The sequence below is a fragment of the Pantherophis guttatus genome, chromosome 2 (genome assembly GCF_059756535.1).
Source record: "Pantherophis guttatus breed Tessera chromosome 2, ASM5975653v1, whole genome shotgun sequence".
NCBI lineage: Eukaryota > Metazoa > Chordata > Lepidosauria > Squamata > Colubridae > Pantherophis > Pantherophis guttatus.
The window spans coordinates 137482255-137499873 of NC_142064.1; the positions used below are offsets into that span (position 1 = coordinate 137482255).

Consider the following 17619-nt stretch of genomic DNA (forward strand, 5'->3'; position numbering starts at 1 on the left):
AGGAAATGAGAAGGGAGGAAGAAGGGGAAGAAAAATGAAGATTCAAAATGAAAGTCACCAGTTAATATGGAGTTGTCAATGGAAGAGGCAGAAGTAAGCAAAGATCACTGCGTTTTGGTCATGTATAGAAGCCCAGAATCCTCTACATGGAACCCCTTAACCCACCCATGCACTTTGATTCATGGCACGTTCCCAGACAATTCTTAAAAAACACATTTTTCAACTCTCAATTCAGGCTGAGAAAAAACAGGAGATGCACAGATCTCAATTCAGAGAACTTGTATTTCCTACTGAATGCTTGATTTGCCTTAAGACTCTGAGCTGTGTGTCCCAATGACGGAAATAGAAAGGAAACAACCATTTTGAGTTATGAACGGTGTCACGCTCATCCACCCTCCCCTGTACCAACCAATGGAAAAGAGCAGATAGGAGACAGTAGCTACATAAAACGAGTTTAATATCCAATGGGAGTGCACAGAGGTCGTGGTGCATCCAACTGTTCAAAGAAAGGGGGGGGGGCGAGAAAAACACAAACAGGGAGCCATGGCCCAAAGTATGAAGAAATCAGAACTAAGGGGAAAGGAAAACCACTTTACACCAAGCAAAGGCGGCTAAAGTTTTGAGGGGGAAGTGGCAAGGAGAGAGCAAAAGAGGAATAAATACACATTTGTCAGAAGTGGGGAGGGGAATACACAGTACCAACACTGTCCAGAGGCAGGGAGTGACCCGAACGTTACATGCAGCGACCTGGGCTTGACCCTAATACAATCATTACTCCCCAAAATTAACAAGGGAGGGGAAAACCCCCCCGACTCTGCCACTTCCCCCAGCATGGGAAAAAGAAACCTTTATGGGCCAGAGTACAAATCCAAGGGCGGCAGAGGGAGGAAGGGAGGGTTCTCTACTGGGGTCATATCATGCAACAGGGCAGCCATGAGAGAGCCCCCTCCTCTGTGAGTTCCAAGGGGAAGAGAAATAGCAAGTTGGTTGGTGGAAACATTTAGCAGCTGGGATGCCCCTGCAGGCGTGCATATACATCCCTTGGATGGAAAGTCCAGGCCAGGTAGCCAAGGGTGGCATTAACATCTGCTCAGGTAGCTTTTGATAGCCACTGGTCCCAAAATCTCCTGCAGCAGCCCATCAATGCTGATCCCCTTTTAGGGAGGGGTCGAGAAGAGGAAAAAAAATTTTTTTTTTGCATGGCTTAGGATACATTATTCAGGGCTCTAGTGCCATTTGGTCTAAGAGGTTGGAATGCAAATGATCCCGTTCATCAGCAGCATAACAGAGCTAACTGCATGAGCCATTAATAAGATTGTGAACAGAATGATAAAATGGGTAGCAAGAAATAGAGCAGGACGTTCAATATGATTGCAATCTCGTTAATACCAACAGGGGGAGCCACCTAATACAGAAAGGACAGCAAGAATACATACTCTAGTCTGGGGAATCTAAAATCCTTCTACTCCTCCCCCCCCACCCCCCAATTCTTCCTTCATTGTCTCCCTCGGCCTTTGCACATGTGGAGGCTACACCCCATTTCCCTTATTCCTGGCCTCATGACACAGAAATTTTCCACCAACCTGCACCAACAGCACACAAAAGCAAGAAGCAGCTGCCACTGAGGAATATTGGTCACCTCCGAACAAAGAGAGCCAAATTTCACAGACCACCAAAAATACAAAAATTGATCCAACTAAAGGATAGGGGAGAGGAAAAGAAGAAAAAGAAAGAGAGAAAAGAAAAGAAAGAAAAGAAAGAAAAGAAAGAAAGGCCACAGAATTGGCATCCAACTCCCACTTGTCCCAACCCTCCCACCACACCCATATATTTTATTATCTCTATATATATATTTATCACACACGCACGCGCACACACAGAGACCGTGCAAAAAATCCTGGCAGAACCAGAACATGAGAAAAAGAGAGAGAGAGAGAAAAATCAAAAGTTAGCCCCAACCACCCCCCTCCCCCCCCCCCAACAGCAACCGGTGCCGGCAAGAAAAGCAAACCCAACAGGGAAGAAAGGGTGTGACAGGGGAGGACAGGAGGGAGGGGATCAACCCAAAGTAGAACCAACAGTGAGGGGCTTAGCCCACCACCCTCCCTCCTGCACTCATTTCTTGTTCTTCAGCTGGTTGGCCAGCCAATCTAAGCCCTCGTAGAGGCCATCTCCGCTGGTGGCGCAGGTGGCCTGGATGTACCAGTTACGATGGCGCAGTGAATGCAGGCCCAGCTTGTCCGTGATTTCTGCCGCATTCATGGCGTTGGGAAGGTCCTGGGGAAGGAGGCAGAAATGAAAGAGATGAGAAACTAAATATGACCAACAGTGCCCCAACACTTTCAAAATGAAGACCCTAGAACAAAAAGGGTGCTCAGAAAGTAACCTCTGGATTTGGTTAGGAGCCTATGCCTTTTGAATACACCCTCCTTCTGTCTGGAATGGGGGTGGGCTGAACCAGTCCTATGCAGGGAGCTGGTAGGAATCTGCTGAAGGAAACCACTTTTGGCCTGCAGAGCTTCTCCAACTGCTCCTTATAAGAAGTTTCTCTTTCCCATTTCGTTCTTAGCTTTGTTGTTCTGTCACCTGGTTCTGTAGATTGGGGAGTTCATTCATCGCCTCCATGTCTCTATTGAGTAACCAAATCCCATAAACCGAAGCATGTAATTTTGAGGCCCAAAGCTCATCGAAGCAGAGATATCAACCTTAAAATAGCTTTCAGAAGAAAGCTCTTGGAATTGCCTTCTGCCCTACACAAAGACCTGAAATATCCAGCCCGCATTGTAGAATTGCACAAACAATCTCCTCCCTCTGCAAGTTAGGAAGGATTTAATTTAAAAAATCCAATTGCTAGGATGGAGGAAGTTTGCACTTACTTAATGTGTTGTACTACTCAGTGATGTGAGCAGATGACATTTAAAATCTTTTTATGAATTCCTTGTTCAAGTTCTAGCCTTCCTACCACATTCATGCAGTTGCTTTACCCCAAGGATTTACTCCCAAACAAGCACTCCATGAAAGGTATTTGGTGTTGTCACAGAATAGAAGCTGCACAAACTGTTTCTGCACACAGTAATCATGTGTCAACTTTCTGCCCAAGTGACAGATGAAGACGACAATGACAGGGGAAGAGAGGGAAGAGGCATCTGGGCAAATCCCCACCCCATTTCATTTAAAAAAAAAAAAAACTTTTGGTGATAGGATTAAAAGTACACTGTTAATTCGTATCAACATGCTCCTTTTCATTCTACTCATATGGGCAAGCTGGGGAATAGTGCAGTCGTAGTTCAAACAATACTATTTTGCATAATTTATACTGCTTTTGCTAATGACAGGGCATCAGAGCCTGAATCTAAACCTTGTTTAGTATCTGTTTTTAATTTCCAAGGAATAGCAAAGTTACAGCATCCACTCTGAAGCATATTTTTCCAATGGAAGGGGATCATAAACAATGTTGAACAGATCCTAGACTCCCCTTCAGAAACCGAATTTAACTCTCAATCCCAGAGTTGCTGGCCTTGGGGCATTTCTATAGCACACAGCTGCCAATAAGTGAGATTTGCTTTCCCTCAGTTTTCAGTTGTCCTCACTTGCACAGCAGTAGTGTCTTCGAGACCGCCTTCTACCGCATAACTCCCAATAACCAGTAAGATCCCACAGAGTTGGTCTCCTCCGGTTCCATCAGGTAAACAATGCCGGCTGGAGGGCCCGCGGGGGAGGGCCTTCTCTGTGGCTGCCCCAGCTCTCTGGAACCAGTTACCTCCTGAGGTCCGGACCATCCCCACCCTATTGGCCTTCTGAAAAGCGGTGAAGACCTGGCTTTTCTGGCAGGCCTGGGGCCGTTGATCTCGCTCTTGCGATCCAGGGAGATCCGGCCATGAATGGGTGTGAATGGGTTTTAATGTTTTTAATTCTTAAATGTTTTTATAATGATTTTAAATGCATTGTGAGCCGCCCTGAGTCTTCGGAGAGGGGCGGCATACAAATTGAATTAATAAATAGTGTCGTGACCATTTGTTTTTAAGAATAACACAGAGGAGTGCACCAAAGCAAGGTAGCAGCAACTCTTACTAGAAATAGCAACTGATGGAAGAAGCAAAACACATCTGCATACGTTTGGCACAATTATTATCAACTCTTTGCCATGGAAAAGAATTATTTGCACCAATCTCCCACATCACTTGATGTGTAAACTATAAGCACACCTGCATGCTGGCCAGCTACACAATGTAGCAAGGGAAAAGCTTTACAATCTAAGACAATACATATACAAAAGAACAGTTTTTGAAGGCGGGAATTGAAACGGCCCTGGTCTGCAAAAAAAGGATTCTTGATAATTCTTGTCTGTTAATAGCCAAATGGGTCAGTAATTTATCAAGAAGACTCACTAAAAGCAGTGACTTAGAACAGGGCATGCCTTACTTCCTGTCGCCCCCGTAAGAGGCTCTATGCAATGTAGGAACCACAAAGAAAGGATTGGGCTTGCTTTTCAACACTCATAATACAGGGAAGCCCACACGGAACGATGTACCTTACCAAGAAGAACATGTGCCAATGTTAAATAGACTAATATGAGCGTTTCTTAATTAACCGCACCTTGCACAGAAACTTTATTGTGTTATTAAGCAAAAGCATTTTCAAGTTGAAGAGTTCAACTTCGAGATTGTAGATATGCAAGGGTTTTATCTGGGAATTTATGAGTGGACACTGCACCAGATTATAGAAACAAACAACCTTTCTTTGCCAAGCTTCTTAAGTAAGGTATCATTTAAGGTCCACCTATTTTCTTCTTGGGGAAGAGATGCTGTGGCGATACGGTACTTCATTTATAATGAATGGTTAAGGTGCTTCACAGCTAGGACATCTAATATAGGTAATCTTCAATTTACCAGTTTGTTTAGTGACCATTCGACGTTACAACAGACTTATGACTGTTTTTCACACTTAAGACCACTGCAGCATCCCCATAGTCACGTGATCAAAATTCAGACAGTTGGCAGCCGATTCATATTTATGAAGATTGCAGTGTCCGGGGGTCACGTGATAACCTTTTGTGACCTTCTGACAAGCAAAGTCAATGGGGAAGCCAGATTCACTTAACAACAGTGTTATTAACTTAACAACTGTAATGGTTCACTGTGGCAAGGAAGGTCATAAAATGGGGCAAAATTCTCTTAATAAATGTCACACTTAGCAACAGATATTTTGGACTCAATTGTGGTCTTATGCTGAGGACCACCTGTAGTGACTTGCTTCATAATGTATGGAGAAAAAGTATGAACGTGAAGAAGAGAACAAGGAGGAATGGGGGGGAATGTCAGCCCTTTTAAGGTTGCCTAGATCAGGAAATCGACTCCACTGAGATTGATTAGATCAGTGGTTCCCAATGTGGTTCCCAATGTGGTGCCAGTGGTGGGTTCTACTTACCTTTACTACCGGTTCGCAACGGGGCTGCGTGTGCTTCTGCACATGCGCAGAAGCTTCCTGATGTCAGGGTCGGTGGGTGGAGCCTCCCGCTGGTTTTCCTACTGGTTCTATAGAACCGGTCCGAACTGGGGGCAACCCACCACTAGCCCACGCCCCACAGGGGGGAAATTTGATTTTTAATGGGGGCAATTGGAACCTTGCTTAAATCAAGTTAATGGCCTTTTAGGGTTTCTCCGCATGAGTAGGAGTTCACTCAATTCTTACTATTCAAATAGTAAGAATTATATGTCACGGGGGATGGGGGCATCATGATTTTAGAGATGCTTAGGTGGGGCATGGCCAAAAAAAGGTTGGGAACCACTAGATTAGATTAACAATGTGGTTGTTTTTTTCCTTCCCTCCTGGGCCAGCCTGAGCCTCTTCCCAACACTACTCCTCTCCCAGGACTCAAGGAATTTTTCTGCCCTTTTTATTTTTCTAACCCCTTCTGAGTATTTCCCATAAGGCTTCTACATGACTCTCTACAGAGCAAAAGTAGTAAGTGTAGACGTATGCATTGAATGGAATAGAGAACAAGTAATTACAGCTTTGGTGCTCTACCCTCCTTACATACGGTATCTCACAAATGAACCCTAAATCTTCTCTCCTGAAGGAGTGTGATTCTCAAAACACCTACCACCTTCCCAAACAGGTTTTCTCCTGAATTAACGCATCGGTTGGTAACACATTGTGAATCCCAAGCTCATCCATCAACAGAAAAAGATACTACATGCCCTTTTCAAATCTCATTACTAAAATTATCTCTGATCCACAGCAAACTGGTAGGCAGAATGTATTTAGATTGGATGCAAATATCAACTATTCTCCATAGATGGAGACCTGCCAAACATTTCTACCCCGGAACCAACTAGCCTAATCGTCAAAGCAGTCAGCCCATTCCAGACTCACCTGCTTGTTAGCAAAGACAAGGAGAACGGCATCTCGCAGCTCATCCTCTGCCAGCATTCTCATAAGTTCCTCACGTGCCTCATTTACTCGTTCTCGATCATTGCTGTCCACTACAAAAATCAGGCCTGAAAGAGAGTATGTCTGTTTATTTAGGAGTACAGAAGAAATATATGATTTAAAAAAAATTGAGTATTTTGTAAAGCAAAGTATGAATACATGGAAGGTGGAATTATGACTCCTTCAAAAGTACACAATTAACATATCAGAAGTTCTGATTATTACAATGGGAAGATCAGTCACTCAAAAGTGCCGGAAACTTAGAAAGAGAAAAACAAGGATATGAAATAGCCTCCACTTTGAATTCTTTAATGGGAGGAGGAAGAAAAGGCTTTTCCTTGGAAGCATACAGATTATTTACTGAACAAGAAAGCTAGGAAGAAGAAAAAATCCACTGGACTTCAAGTCACATTTCCAAAAGAGCAGTCTTAATAAATTTACTAGTAGATTAATTTTGGGCTGACAACCACAACACATTTTACTTTTCCCTTGTCCTAAATACATGAATTGGCCTAGTTTTCACACTTGACTGGCAGAATTATGCACTAAATGAAAATACCAGCTTTTTAACTCTTCCCTTATGTGAGTAAGGACATTGCCTTATAAATCAATCCCCAAAAAGAAATGCAAAGATAGAAGTCCAATCAAGGTGTTTAAATCAGCCAATTAATCTCATACCTTAATCAAGAAGCCCATGTTAGGCTGTCAAATTCAAGAAATCAAGGGTTCTTTTATAGTCCATGGATTTCAAACTGTATCAGATTATCATAAAACCCTAATTCTGCAGGCTAGAAATGTTCCACTGGATCATACTGAGTAACTCCGATTAGAGCCACTACGAAGCAGGTTATTCTACACCAGTTTTGCAAGACAGGCAAAAAAAGCAACTAGTTTTTTCCCTATGTATCTAGCTTGCTCACACATGCCTGAATAAGTAATTTGTGGACAGAACAGAAAGTCTGAAAAAATGCAAAAAGGCATTTGGTCAATTAGATGCAATTCCTAATTTGCCTGAAGTGAGTAGCTATTTAAAGCCTTGAAAATTAAAGGAATGGGGTTTTTTTTTTTGTTGAGTTGCAAAGCTTATTTCACCGCCACATTGTTCTTAGGGTTAGCGAGGACTTCGTAATTCTTAATCTATGCATACCATTGTATAACTTATGACCAGTGCATAAATTTAAATCTCAGCCGATTCCAAGATAATTATCTCATGGAAAAAAAAGAAACAAAGAAACAAACAGCAGTGTTACAGGCACATAAACTTGCTGAGCATCCTGGCTGCTTAGAAATCACTGCTTCATTTTGAAACTGAGAGACAGCTACTGCTTAATCATTCCCTCTCTTGTGAAGAATGTGTCAAAGGCTTCAAATGGACCTTGCAATTAAGATTGTTTAGATAGCTCTTCCTAATAAAACATTCTCTGTAAACTGGCTTACAAAACAGACCGATCAATTGAAAGCTTTTTAAAAATCACGAAAGTGCAAAGAGAAGCAAACTAATAGTCGACTTGTGACTGTGTTTGGACCTATTATGTGTATTGCCTCTGTATGGATTCAAGAATTTTTCAAAATATAAACAGTACCAGTACAATGAAGCCATATAATAAAACCAGGGTGGATAAAAATCAATGATTTTTTTAAAAAAATCATTTTTTTTTTATTTAAATCAGATTTTTTTTATTTTTATCGAATTTATTTTAATAAAAAACTTTTGGGATAAAAATCTATCGTAAGATAGTTTTCTATTTAAGATACATAAATAATTTAGTTTATTCAGCATGAAATGGAGCTTGGTTATGTAGCATGAGGCTGTATATTCTGCAACACTGGGACTATCGGTGAGTCAACAGTGGGTCAAAGGAGCAGCAGAGATGACAGTTGCTCTTTAAAAATTATGATTTAAATCAAGTTGATTTAAATCAAGCCTTTTTACTAGTGATTTAAATCATGATTTAAATCAACTTGATTTAAATCAAATCCACCCTGAATAAAACAATCCATCACCCAATAAACCTATGTCAGCTAAAAGATACCTGGAATAGGGATGCCTTGGAAAGCATTATTATCTGGTGGGTGAACATTTTTAAGTGCCGCACGAGAGCTTACCTCTGAAAACAGCAGCAACTTCAAGTGGATTTCTAATTAAGAAGCAAATGAGCCTTAAATACCTGCTAGTGTGAAGAGCAGGGAGAAAGGGAAAGCACCACTTTGTTAGTCCCAATAAAGAAAAGATTTCCCCCTTCCTCTTCCCTTCTCACACCTTGAGTATTCTGAAAGTAGTGTCGCCAGAGGGGGCGTATCTTGTCCTGGCCACCAACATCCCATACAGTGAAGCTGATGTTCTTGTATTCAACCGTCTCAACGTTGAACCCTGAGGAAGAATAACACGGTCAGAATTTGGGCTGCACAGCAGAAATGTAGCCCACTCTGGCAATCGACACGGAGCATGAAGGGACAGCCAAGAGCAGGACTGAGAATCAGGCATTACAGAGGTCACAACTAGTCTTCATATTCAGAAGTAGCATCTCTAGTATTAACAGGACTTTGCCTGTATTTATAAAAGTGCAGATGGATGTACTGCACCAGGATTAAGTTGGCGGACCTGTTTTTCCATCTAATGCCATCTCTATGTAAAAATGAATGGAGATAATTCTCCTACTTACATTTAGAATTCAAAAGAGGACCTTAAGCTTTAGCATTCATCAACAAGAAGTACTTACTGATAAACATGTTACAGTGAGAGATCTTAAAAGCACACCACATCCCCAATCAGAATCCCAGCTGTGGAAAAACAGCAGTTTTCTAGCAACCAGAAGCCCCATAGTATTACTAGCTCTCAGTAATCTCACAAGTGAGTCATCTTTTCCCACATACTTGGATAAAAATCAAAAGATGCAATCCATGAAGCACCATTGCTATGCAATCTGTTCACAGGGGTCCAACATAAGCACGTCTAATGAATGGAGTCTGCGCAGCAACGTTGTACAGCCAATTGCACTCCAAACACCTTCGGAGGCCCTTTAGTTTATGACAATGCTGTTTCCAAACTTCTCTTTGCAAACATGTTAGCTCATTTTCATCCTTAAAAGGGGACAATAGAGTTCTGTTGTACTCAAAGACAACAATGGCATTTTGATAGCAATTGGCTATGATGGGTAAAATGGAGCCTCTAAGCAGCAAAACAGAATATCTTTGAACAGCAGTTGCATGGAAGGTTGTTTCATTATGGGGGTTGCATGCTCTTTGTGTTTTCTAAAAAGATGTAGGTAATCCCTTAAGATATTCAGATCAGATAGATCTCTGGATCATTTCAGAAAGATCTGGCTGACATTCTTACTGCACAAAGGCATTTTCAGAATGACTTTGTGATTAGAAGCCAAATATTCACTATTAGGCAGACCTTGCCCTAGTAGCCCTCATAAAATACCAATAATAAATCAAGTATAGGCAAGCCAATGGCATCACAGGCAGGTTTTGCCTGTGTGTGTGTTTCATTTTTCATCTAGCTGCTGCCAGTACTGTGAGTCACCCTCATTAAGTCTAATGTGTGCCACATCAGGGAGAGAAAAAAAAGAATAGTTCAGATGACAAGGAAATGACTTTAAGTCAGCCTTAACCTGACCTGGTGCCCTCCAGATGTATTGGATTTCAACTCCCATAATTCCAATCAACAGGACAGAGAAAGCTTGTTTAAATTTATTGGATTACATGCCTACAACATGCCAATCTTTCCCAGAAATTGACACAAAATCCCTGGAAGGAATATAGGAAAGGTCCCATGGGAAATAAGATATTTTCTTATGCTACTGCCCTGAAATGACAGTCCAGATTCATTCTGCAACCATTCTCATGCTCACAATTCCACTTTCGAAATGAAAGGAAAGTACTTTCCAAAAACAAGGAGGCCATACCAATAGTAGGGATAGTGGTGACAATCTCTCCCAGTTTCAACTTGTAGAGGATGGTGGTTTTCCCAGCAGCATCAAGACCCACCATAAGGATTCGCATCTCTTTTTTGCCAATCAGGCTCTTCAGCAAGTTGCCAAATATGTTCCCCATGGCAGCAAGTCCAACGGTGCAGGACTAGGCTTCTTCTGTCCAGCTGGTGTCAAAGTCCTACAAACATGGAAAATGCTATTAGATGGAGAAGCAATAGCTCCCTCTAAAATGTCTTGGGTTGATCAACAGAACCACAGGAACAGATCTTGAGACTAGAGAATTAAGGATTTATAGGCTAGCACAGAGGACAGGAGCACATGTGGCTCTTCAAATACTATAAAACTTCCCATCAATCCCTAAGCTTGACAGATTGTTTAAAATTGACAATAGTGAGCATCTAGCTTTGTATTAGCAGACCTACAAGAAGGTAGGCTAGAGTAGCAGATAAATTATGCACCTTCTTATAGGTCTTCTATGAGGTTTCCTGGTTCTAAAACATTTCTGAAGACCAAATACATTCAGACACTTAAGCACAAAACTCTTTAACTCAAATTCAATAGGCACTCCTTGAAATCAAAACAACACTCTCAGTGATTGACAATACAAAGACATATAGGGAAGTTCTCTCTGTGGTGCAGCATCTCTTTTAACTCACTCACACACATATTTAACATGGGAACTCAAGTTGCCATCCGAAAATCTCTTGTATAAGGGTGTACAATCATTTTCAAGCTGAGGGCTTAATTTAAGTGAGTAGCACCTGGAGGCTAAACTCCAAAAAGTGCTCTGAGCCAAGACAAAGAAATAGGTACAGGACAAAAACAATGCTTTGACATTGTTTAAATTTAAGTGGAATTACGATATAATTAATATATTGCTTGTATTGTTTTAATCATTTCACTCAATGACAGTAAAGATTACAAATTGATAACTTTTCAAGCAGCTCTGGGGATCATGTCCAAAACTTTGGGAGGCTGCAAAAAAATAAATTAAAAAAAAATCCCAAGGCTACCTGTTAACTTCAAGCAAAAGAAAAAAAGTATGACATGAACTGAAAGCTTGCTTTCCTGAAACCTTCTGCAAATAAAATTTAACAAAGCCTATTTACCTTCCATGCATTTCCCCACAATATTGTCTACATTTACAACATTGGAGTTGCTTGAAAGAGAAATATATCATTTCTATATGGTTTGGCATTTTTTTTCTTAGTTGGTCAACTGGAGGCTATTCTTGGTCAAAAAAAAAAAAAGGAAATAGCAACTCATTACGGTAGCTCCATAATTTCTCTGCCTTCCCTTCAATAATCATGGAATATTAATCCCATTTGAGCATTTCATCACTGAGGCTTAACAACATTCATTTCTTTTAAAGCTCTCGGATACACATAGTTCACTGCCTAAGTTATCAAGTCCACATTAACTTCTAAAAGCAAGTTAAACAAAATAAAATCAATCCTCATTATACATAATTTCTTCACCAAGTATCAACTCTGGATAAGGTCAAATACAGTAGTGGGTTACATGAGTTTAATACAGCACACCCAGGCCCAAATATTTAAGGAATAAAAGGAATATAGGAATACAAGGCCAAAGCCAGTAGGCCTTAGTAGACAGAGATATAGAGAAGATAAAAAATGCATTTAAGCTTCAGATTATGTGATGTTTTCACACAGATGCAATCCAATTTGGAAGAGGTCAGGCCCTTTACACTTGAGATAACTGCTTATTTTTCATGTCATATTATTCTTATCCCCATGTCCAGTGTTGGGGAACCTTTTCAGCACCGAGTGCTGAAATGGGAACGTGTGCACAGGAGCACCGGGAACTGCAAGACCAGTTCCGTCCTGGTCTTCTGATTTCTGGCACGCATGCACGAGGACCAGCTGGCCGGCACGCATGTGCGCACCAGACCCCAGAAGAGCAATGGGTGACAGCTGGCGTGCCCGGAGAGATGGCTCTGTGTGCCACTGCCAGCACGTATGCCATAGGTTCGCCATCTGAGCCCTAGTCCCACTAAAAAGTTATTTTTGAGGAAAGTTGCTTTTTTAGGAGACAACTGGACTTTCTTGTTTTTTCTTTGAAGATGTTTCGCTTCTCATCCAAAAAGCTTCTTCAGTTCTGACTGGATGGTGGGTTGAAGCTTCTTGGATGAGAAGCGAAACGTCTTCCAAAAAAAAAAAAAAAAAAAAACCCAAGGAAGTCCAGTTGCCTCCTGAAAAATAGCACCTTTGGGACAACCATGACCTGGATGACTGAGAATCTTTACAGACTGAGAAAGGAACATATACATAAGACCAATATAACAACAATTACAGCACATACGAATCCATAGATGGCGCTTGGGGGGGGGGGGCAAGATAGGCTTGTCAATACAGGGACAGTTCAGTCCTGTGAGGAACCTTTTCTCCCGAGTCACATTAGTGAAAAGCAACCCAGAAGCAAGGGGACACATGTGCCAGGCACTGCCTGCCACACAATGCATGCCAAGCACACTTCATAGGGCCAATGCTTAGGCCTTGGCAGATTCCTTATCCCATTTCTCCCCCCCCCGCCCCCGCATCCCACCCTGCAAAAATATGGGCGCTGAGAAACAAGGGAGTCCAATAGGCTCAGCTCCCCTGAGGCCCAAACTCCCCAGCGCAAGAAAAGGGCCACTCCTCTCCCCTTGATTTAACTTGGCAGCTTCGGGAGCCCGGAGGCCTATCCACACACATCCCAAAATCCCCGGTCCGGTTTATAGACTGGAGGCACCAGCCCCCCTCTCTCTCCCCCCCCCCCGCTTTTCTTTCAAGACCCTCACCTCTTCCACACTCTTCGGCTCGACGCGGGTGGGACTTTGCCACGAGGGATTATTACAGCCTTTTTTTTTTTTTCTTCTTTCTTCTTCTTTTTCCTCACCTTACCTTAAAAATTACGCCCGGGCCTTAGCAGTCAGGAGGCTGAACGTTTCTCTCTTTTTTCTCTCTCCCCTTCCCTTCCCCAACCTTCTTAAAACAGTCCGGGCTCTCCACCCGGACTCTCTTTTCCCTTCCAGTTTACGACAAAGCCTCGTCTGAGCGGCGGCACCCACCGAAAGAGGAGTGGGTGGAGGGGTGCCATCCACCCACCCACCCACCCACCCAGCCACCCGCGTGTTGCAGAACCACGCAGCCCCTTTGCTCCTCCCGGAAACCCGCACCGTGGCTGGGAATCGCTCGGCGGCGGCGGCGCCGTCTCCGTTGTCACCGAGCCTGCGGCACCCCACTCCCCCACCACCACCCCCATCCAGCAATTGCAGCGCAAGCGCGCTCCCGTGGCCCCGGCGCTGCGGGCTGGAGCCGTTTGGACGCCCTCCCTCCTTCGCTGTTATTGTTTCGGCTTCCAAAGGAACGACCCCCCCCCGCTCCCCAATAATACGCACGGCCTCCCACACACGGTAAACGCCAGGGAGGGAGAGAGGGAGGAAAGCCTCGGCGCAGCCACCCCGCCTTCGTGCAAGCCACTGGCCCAGCCTCTCCCCATCGCCCTTTGGATTTCCGAATGACTTTTTCCGCCGGAGCTCCACGCCGACCGGCCTTCTTCAACAACCACCCCACCACCGCCGCCGCCACCGATCTTGCCTTCTCCTTTTAGCGGCGGTATTTCTTCCTTCTACACCTCGCCTCCCTCCCCCCCCCTTCCCCCCCCACCCTCTTCCCCAGCCAGCCCCCGCTTTCTTTCTGCTCAAACCGCCGCCGCCCCCGCAAAGCGAGCGTTGGGGCCCTGGAGAAGCACCCACCTGCTCCCCGCGCGCGCGCCTCCGCCTCCTGCTGCCCAGCTGACTCTGCACTCTGCGTCGTCCCCTTCCAGCCGGAAGCAGCAGCGGCGGCGGCAAGCGGCAATCGGCAATCAAGCAGGCCCGTGGACACGACGCTCTCGCGAGATCTCGCCCACCGACCCCCCCTCCTCCTCTCGCCCAGTCGGGTCGAGGGCGTTCGTCTCGCGAGAACTGTGTGGCCGACGTCTCCATGGTAGCAGCTGCTGTTCTGCGCGCGCGGGGCGTTGCGGGGGGGGGGTGGGTAGTGATGGAATGGGGAGGGAAGTGGGGAACACTGCCGCATGGAGGGGCGTTGTTGAGTTGCATCTTGGCTTTTGATGGTCGTTTCCATTGGATGTTAGCTACCGGAGGGTCTGCTGCTCTGTTGCAGAATGGCTTGGAGAGAGTGTGCCCGAGATGTCAGCTTTTATGTATATATAAAAATGAAATGTGTTGTGAATAGAATAGAATAGAATAGAATAGAATAGAATAGAATAGAATAGAATAGAATAGAATAGAATAGAATTCTTTATTGGCCAAGTGTGATTGGACACACAAGGAATTTGTCTTGGTGCATATGCTCTCAGTATACATAAGAGAAAAAAAGATACGTTCGTCAAGAATCATAAGGTACAACACTTAATGATAGTCCTAGAGCACAAATAAGCAATCAAATCATATTAGGAAACAGTCAATATAAATCGTAAGGATACAATCAACAAAGTTACAGTCATGCAGTCATTAGTGGAAGGAGATGGGTAATAGGAAGGATGAGAAAATTAATAATAGTGCAGAATTAGTAAATAGTTTGACAGCGTTGAGGGAATTATTTGTTTAGCAGAGTGATGGCGTTTGGGAAAAAACTGTTCTTGTGTCTAGTTGTTTTGGTGTGCAGTCCTCTATAGCGTCATTTTGAGGGTAGAAGTTGAAACAATTTATGTCCAGGATGCGAGGGGTCTGTAAATATTTTCACAGCCCTCTTTTTGACTCATGCAGTATACAGTATGCGTGTACTATTTTTCCTTCATGTTTGATTTAAATGTTGATCAAATATATTTTATTTATTTATTTATTTATTTTTATTTGTCAAGAACGTATTTGGTAATAAGTATAAGCATGGATTGGATACATAAAATAGGTACAAATAGAAGAAACATTAAGACAGGGACGGTAGGCATGCTGGTGCTCTTGCGCACGCCCCTTACAGACAGAATATGGACAGAATTTTGCTTTTGCTGGCAAAAAAAAAAAATCCATCTGAAGAAAATTGTGATATGAGTAAGTTATAATACGCCTTAGTCACTAGATGAGGCTGGAGCTGCTGGACCTAATAATATTTAGGTGCCATCAGGAACGTCTTGATCCATTGTTGAGATGCTAAAATTCTTAAGTAGCCTAGAAATTCTATCTCCTTTTATATAAAAAAAAGTTTTCTAGCAAGACAATTGTTCGGTTACTACCAATTCTTCTTGATCCAATGGATCAGTTTGGGTTTTTTTTATTTTTGTCAGCTTATGCTTTCTCCCTCTGAAGTTGGGACGCAATGATGATGGATGCACTTTTGGAAGATCCAAAGGGTGAGGCTGGGGATAGTTCATTCCCTCTTAGTATTTAAGAGTTGACAGTGACTTCATAGCAAATAATCAGTTAAGTTTATACTTGTGTCATCTGTTTTGCTATCCAACCCCCTTGTCTACTCTCAGCCTCTTCTTTTATTTACTTCAGTTTTTCCAAGCTTTGGGGACCATCCAATGACTCCTGCTTTATGTGTCCAAACAGTCTTTCTTCTTCATTTCCAAAATGATTATCAGCATATTTGAGGTTGTTAAGGTTGAATTTCAGTTTCTCCTACTCCAACATTTCTCTTATTTTGTAATGTGACCCATTCTTTGATCCATACTAATTTGGCCGCTTTCTGGTAAACTTGCCCCATTGATCGCCAGGGTTGATTCGGCTGATCTGGCTGGCTAGGCGGGTGTCCCCTTCCTCCCTCACCGCTCCATGTGCGTCCCTCCCGAAGCTGCGCGCTCGGTGGAAGAGGACGACCATCCCAGATAGAAGGAGTGTACCGATCTTCGGTCAAGGGTATACGATAGCTGCGCTCCCCTGCTAGAACCTCCAAACAAGCTCAACGTACGTTCCTTGATTTTCTCTTAGATGTCTCTTGTTTTTCTCCTCATCCAATTGTTCTCCTCAGTTTATTTACACTATTTCATCTCTTTCTTTCTCCTAGCTCTTCTCTAAAACTCAATATTTACTTGAGAATTTCTCTCTCTCTCTTTTTTTACTTTTACTTTCTACTTTCATCAGCAATTTTCACATATTGGCATACAGTCACTTACATTCTTTTGCTTTTTACATTTTAGGATATATTTTTTTTGCTTCAGCTTTAACAATATGACACATTTCAGTTTAGAATCCTTCAAGCAGTCTGTTTAGCCAATTTAATCTTTTAATTCTTTACCATTGCTGCACAATCATACAGGACAGGGCTGAGACTCTATATTCTGGAATTACAATAATGGTTTTATTTTCTTTAAAAAAGAATGAATACAGTTTAATTTAAAGGCAGGGGGAGAACTTTTTATAACCTAGTGGGGGGAAAAAAACCCAGGGAAGAATATAGGATGAAAATAGAACATCCAGCTCTTGTTAGAAAATCCTAGTATTCTTATTCTGCTGCCAAATCTGTCTTTTAAGTTGGGAAGTGCTCTGATTTGTGGGCAAATTCAAGCAACCAGTAAATTGTTAACCAGGAGCTTTACTGACATGTTTTTGTTTGGTCATAATATTAAATCTACTTATCAGACAGTAATCCCCATTAAGCAATCAGACTTTGAATAGTTCATAGAAGAATAAAAATTGATATCCTATCTATATTCAGTACTATTCAGTACTATTAAAACTCATGTATGTAACTAACTGGGCTGTGCATCAGAAGACAAAACTTTTTCAACCAAGTTACCTCAAATAGGCTAATTTACAGAATGCACTCAAAATCCAGGAGCCATGAAATTGGAAAATTTTATAAAAAAATATGATAAAAATTACCATAAGACATTTTATGACACAATACAAAATGTACACAAAACATTTCCTGATGTTTGATTTTGCTGTACTGTTCACCATGGGCTATTTTCAAGGCAGATACATCTCTAAATCTCTGGATTTTTAAGAACTTTTTAAGTATGTTAGAAGCTCTGCCTTTGTTGAAGGCACTGAAGAATCTTTATAATACTTTATTTTTTTAGTATGTTTTGAATAGAATAGAACAGAACAGAATAACAGTTGAGAGGGACTTTGGAAGTCTTCTAGTCCAACCCCCTGCTCAGACAGGAAACCCTATACCATTTCAGACAAATGGTTGTCCAATCTCTTCTTAAAAACATCCAGTGGCGAAGTATTCACAATTCTGGAGCTACAGGGACTAGTTCAGAGGTCGTCCTCGAGACCATCTACTCCCCTTCGGAGAGC

At 42.6% G+C, this 17619-nt stretch overlaps 1 protein-coding gene across 3 annotated transcripts; it reads right to left on the minus strand.

Moving 5' to 3' along the window:
• Window positions 1-440: 440 nt before the first annotated feature.
• On the minus strand, window positions 441-14339 carry ARF3 (ARF GTPase 3). Of its 3 annotated transcripts, none has more exons than XM_034412318.2 (5): window positions 14128-14339; window positions 10344-10548; window positions 8693-8803; window positions 6376-6500; window positions 441-2277 (listed from the first exon to the last, which is right to left on the minus strand). In XM_034412318.2, exons 2-5 carry the CDS (start codon window positions 10489-10491, stop codon window positions 2116-2118), a joined length of 546 nt encoding a protein of 181 aa, XP_034268209.1. In that variant the 5' UTR covers window positions 10492-10548; window positions 14128-14339; the 3' UTR covers window positions 441-2115. The 3 variants fall into 3 exon arrangements, with proteins under 3 accessions (XP_034268209.1, XP_087742982.1, XP_034268210.1); XM_087886856.1 differs by lacking the exon at window positions 14128-14339 and adding an exon at window positions 13274-13591; XM_034412319.2 differs by lacking the exon at window positions 14128-14339 and adding an exon at window positions 13171-13189.
• Between the last annotated feature and the right edge of the window lie 3280 nt (window positions 14340-17619).

Excerpts from the sequence above, each read along its gene's own strand:
- ARF3 (XM_034412318.2), bottom strand. The coding sequence starts at position 10,491 with ATGGGGAACATATTTGGCAACTTGCTGAAGAGCCTGATTGGCAAAAAA. Across the intron at positions 8,804-10,343 it reads CACCACTATCCCTACTATTG|GGTTCAACGTTGAGACGGTT; the intron begins GTATGGCCTCCT and ends ATTCTTCCTCAG. Across the intron at positions 2,278-6,375 it reads TTGTCTTTGCTAACAAGCAG|GACCTTCCCAACGCCATGAA; the intron begins GTGAGTCTGGAA and ends CTCCTTCCCCAG.